The sequence below is a fragment of the Danio aesculapii genome, chromosome 2, assembly GCF_903798145.1.
Source record: "Danio aesculapii chromosome 2, fDanAes4.1, whole genome shotgun sequence".
In the NCBI taxonomy this organism is placed as follows: domain Eukaryota; kingdom Metazoa; phylum Chordata; class Actinopteri; order Cypriniformes; family Danionidae; genus Danio; species Danio aesculapii.
The window spans coordinates 53,177,349-53,182,348 of NC_079436.1; the positions used below are offsets into that span (position 1 = coordinate 53,177,349).

Consider the following 5,000-nt stretch of genomic DNA (forward strand, 5'->3'; position numbering starts at 1 on the left):
GGTGTTTCCCAGTACTGGGTTGCAGCTGGAAGAGCATCCAATGCGTAAAACATATGATGGATAAGTTGGTGGTTCATTCCGCTGTGGCGATCCCTGATTAATAAAGGGACTAAGCCGAAAGGAAAATGAATGAACTATTTTTAAAAAAACATGCGTTAATAAAAATATACATTTGAAGTCAGAATTATTAGCCCGTTTATTTTTTCCCCCAATTTCTGTTTAATAGAGAGCAGTTTTTTTCAACACATTTCTAAACATAATATTTTAATAACTCATCTCTAATAACTGATTAATTTGATCTTTGCCAGGATGACAGTAAATAATATTTGACTAGATATTTTTCAAGATACTTCTATACACCTTAAAGTGACATTTAAAGGCTTAACCTGGTTAATTAGGTTAACTAGACAGGTTAGGGTAATTAGGCAAGTTATTGTATAACGATGGTTTGTTCTGTAAACTATTGAAAAAAATATAGCTTAAAGGGGCTAATAATTTTGATCTTAAAATGATTTAAAAAAAAATGTTTTGTTTTTTTTTTACTTAAAAAGCTTCGACTTTTAAAAACAGTTAAATCTATTTTTTCCAGAAAAAATTTTGAAAAAATAATCCATGCTTTTATTACCACTAGATTGGACTATTGTAACTCATTATACTTTGGGATTAGTCAGAAAACCTTATCCCGGTTACAAGTAGTTCAAAACGCTGCTGCAAGGCTTTTAACAGGGACCAAGAAACATGAGCATATTACACCAGTTTTACACTCTCTGCACTGGCTGCCTGTGCACTATCGAGTCACTTTTAAAATGCTTCTCTTGGTTTTTAAATCTCTAAATGGCCTGGCACCTTCTTATCTGTCAGACATTTTAATTGAGCATCAGCCTGGTCGGTCTCTTCGGTCATCTAACCAGAGATTGTTATACATCCCAAAGTCGAGGCTGAAATGCAGAGGTGACCGTGCTTTTGCAGTAGCTGGTCATAGGTTGTGGAATGATCTGCCCCTCTGTATCAGATGTTTCATCCCTGTCTGTTTTTAAATCTAGGTTAAAAACGTACCTCTTTGATTTGGCATTTTATCCGTGAAAATTGTTTGTTTTAGCAATAGTTTTATATATACATTTGTTTTTTATCTGTTTTGATTTGTACTGTGCAGCACATTGGTCAACCTCTGGTTTTATTAAATAGTGCTATATAAATTAAATTGACATTGACATTGCTTTTATTCGAGCCAAAATAAAACAAATAAGACTTTCTCCAGAAGAAAGAATATTATCAGACATACAAGAAAAAAAAAATTCAAATGTGGGCTAATAATAGTTCAGCTGTACATCTCTGTTAAACAGCACTTGGGAAAAAAATTCCCAGAAGGGTAAATAATTTTGTCTTCTACTGCATTCCTGCAGTCTTTGACAGTACCCTGAAGTCGGGGATGCCTGTAGACGTGCTGATTCCAGCTCCTGAATGAACCACCATGTACTGCGACTCTCTGATCCACTGGGCCAGAGTCTCCACTTTACTCTTCAGCTCCTCTGGACTGTCGAATGTCTATAAACAAACACACACAGGTTTGTTTCACTATTTAGTAAGGACATTCCATTGTTTTTCTCTCAGGTTGGCGATATTGTCTATGGCCTAGCCCTAGTCCTAACCCTAACAGCTGATTTATACTTCAAGCACACTCATATGCTCTGGCGCAGCCTTCACATTGTTGCATAGCCCTCGCCATTGCTGATGCGCACTCTTTTTAAAAAATTTAACTACACGTCGCAACAATGCGTAGCACAAGCTCTGTGATTGGTGAACTTGCAAGCTGTGATGAGAGTGGACGGTATTGAGAGCCGCGAGCAAAATGAAGTCGTGACCCGTGAAGAGCTCCAGATGGAAACTTTTGTTTTGCGTTTACCTTTTGATTAAAGTTGTTGCACGTCCGCAGGTTCCCACCTCTGAATGATCGATTTTGAGCTACTTGTGCATTGCCAGCTAGTGTTTAAGAAGTGTTATTGCAGAGCAACACAAACAGCACACAGAATTATAAATGCACGGCTACACGCAAGGCAGGCACCATGGGTCAAGCCGATCGCTATAAATCAGCCTTAATGCAACCCTCACCGAAACAGATGCACACATAAGCACTTTCAATTAGTGAAGACTAGGAAAATGTCCTCACTAGTGTGTCATTTTGATATTTCTAATGTAAGTGAGGACAATTATGCACTCACAAATATAGCTAAACATGTACATACACACATCTATAGGGGTTAAAGTAATAAATAAATCCTGAGCCTGACCTTTTTTGGGGGGGAGGGTTGGAGAGAAACTGCACAGAAGCACTTCAGATATTGACGATAATAACAAAAATAATGTAACAAGAGCTTAAAGTGCTTAAATAACGTAAATGGAGAGTGAAATAGACTCTCTTCAATGATTATGCTTTGCACCATTTATTTAAAATTACTATGTCAAATAAAGTGTTTTCTTGTAAACAATAACAAGTGCTTAAAGAGCTTAAATAACAAGTGCTCAAATGGCCCGTTTCCACTGAGTAGTACGGTGCGGTTCGGTTTGGTACGCTTTTATGGCCGTTTCCACTGTCAAAAAGCGTACCGAACCGAACCGTACCGTATCGTACCACTTTTTCGGCACCCTTTCGAAAGGGTACCAAACACGAGAAAGGGTACCAAAAGGCGGAGCCACACGCGCAGCTGAACGCTATTGGTTTACAGAGATATGTCATTCGCTTATGCAACAAGCCAGAATGAAAACAAAAAACCTGCCATGTTTGAATTACACAGCAAGAGATTACAGCGGAATTATAAATACATATAATAACGAGCCATGGTCGATCTGGGCTTAAACAAACCTTGTCGTCGTCTGGAAGAACAACCACAAAGCCAAAAAGAAGAGCAGATTTACTCTGTGCCCCGTAGTTTTTTACGAGGCAGTCTGAGGAGCGAGCGGTTTCGCTTTCTTGCTAGCGCTCGCACGCGTCTAACGTTATATCTTAAATAACAAACTTCTTGAGCTGATGCTAATAACCTGCGCTTGATTATTGATGTGCTTTTGAAACCCGATCCTGTCAGACACTGACAAACGCGAGAGTGAAGCGTGAAAAAACAAAGGAGAAGCCGGAAAAAAATGAGCACATTATTTATCAGCCAACATGAACAAAATGCCATGATTAACTAACTTATTAGCTTCACATTTGTACTAATATGAACCGGGAATGATGGAATTACTCTCTAACAGAGGCTACATGTGCTGCTGAAGATTACAGACACAGATAAGAGGTTTTCACTGACTGTAGGTTATATTTTGTGTTGTTTTGAACCTAAATACGGGTGAAATGTCTGCTATATGTAGTTCTTCTGTAGTTGGTAACATATCGGAGACTGTAAGGGCTGTATGTGTTTATATATGTTCATTTATTTAGTTATTTAATATAATTACAGATGTTACAGTAGGCTGTTTCGCACTCATTGATCATTGATCTGCAGTTATAATCAACTCATGTTCATTGAAAAGTTAGTAATAAACATTTCTACACAAGTATTTATGTGTGTAAAGCATCTGTTTTGTGAGAAGTGCTTTTCACATGATATGTGAGCGACCTGTACAGCTTTATTGTACCATGCCCACCAAAAGGGTACCCTTGTTAGTGGAAACGCAAGCCTGATAAAGGTGACCCGTACCAAACCGAACCGTACCGTACCAGTCAGTGGAAACGAGCCAAAAGTGCTAAAGAACTGAACTGCTAAACTGAAGATTAGAAGTGAAATCAAGGCCATTCTCACTAATTTTTTCTTTTTTTCTGGGTTGTAAGCACATTTGGGCCAGAAGATGGAGCTGGTACAGTGGAGGAGGCTAAGGGTCTGCTGTTTGTCCAATCATGTTTTTTCTTTAAACAAATAAAAAGATAAGGCTTCCTCAAATCGATCTCTCTACAGGAAATATGAATTTAATTAGTGCTCCGAAAAAGTTTGAGCACCCGTGACTTACACGCAGCATAATACGTTTGATATTATTGGATAGAGGCAGCACGGTGGTGCAGTGGGTAGAACAATCACCTCACAGCAGGAAGGTCGCTGGTTTGAGTCTCGGCTGGGTCAGTTGGCATTTCTGTATGGAGTTTGCATGTTCTCCCCATGTTGGCGTGGGTTTTCTCTGAGTGATCTGGTTTCCCCCACAAGCCCAAAAACATGTGGTATAGGTGAATTGGGTAAGCTAAATTGTCCATAGTGTACGTGTGTGAATGAGCGTGTATGTATGTTTCCCAGTGATGGGTTGCAGCTGGAAGAGCATCCGCTGCATAAAACATATGCTGCATGAGTTGGCGGTTAATTCCGCTGTGGCGACCCCAGAATAATAATTCGGGACTAAGCCGAAAAGAAAATGAATGAATTACTGGATAGCTCACTTGACTTGATGTTAACGCGCCACGTTGCTTGGCAACCATAAATAGCCGTACAGTTAACTGATTATTATTAATGTTACCTGGCTGAACACAGATTACATTTATCATATTAATAATAACACTATTTTCTCCTGCTGTGTGATAATATTAAACTCATTATTATTATTTAGTGAGGTAACCTTTATTATTAGTGATTAATGTATATGTTCAATATTATTTTGTCGTCGTGAAGACATAATTCCGTCAGAATTTTAGTGTTTATGTTAAATTGCAGTTTAATGCAAAATTAAAGTACATTTCACAGCTGAAAAGATAAATATGACGCTATTGTGCATTAAATAAAGCTGTTTTAGCTAGCAGGCTAGCACCAACAAATATAAACCTCACCTCCGGCAGGCCGCAGATGCCTTTATCCGCATACGGAGACAGTCCTGCGGCGTAATTCACCGACATGACTGATACTTTTGTTAAAACGTAACAATTTATGAGTTAAAGCGAGTTCGCGATCTTCCGTTCAGTCGGTTTTGTGTGTTTGGTTGTCCGTGTGACGTCACAAACGTGTGTAGCACGTGGAGAAATGCTGCGCACA

At 38.8% G+C, this 5,000-nt stretch overlaps 1 protein-coding gene across 1 annotated transcript in view; it reads right to left on the reverse strand.

Annotated features, from left to right (window-relative positions):
- sirt6 (sirtuin 6) overlaps positions 1–4,955 on the reverse strand; it is a 63,270-nt gene extending 58,315 nt beyond the window's left edge. The window contains exons 1-2 of the mRNA XM_056468364.1: positions 4,799–4,955; positions 1,418–1,545 (exon numbers count right to left, since the gene is read on the reverse strand). Of these exons, the coding sequence (XP_056324339.1) occupies positions 1,418–1,545; positions 4,799–4,864 (194 nt within the window). The 5' untranslated portion in view covers positions 4,865–4,955. The remainder of the gene's footprint in view (positions 1–1,417; positions 1,546–4,798) is intronic.
- Positions 4,956–5,000: the final 45 nt, after the last annotated feature.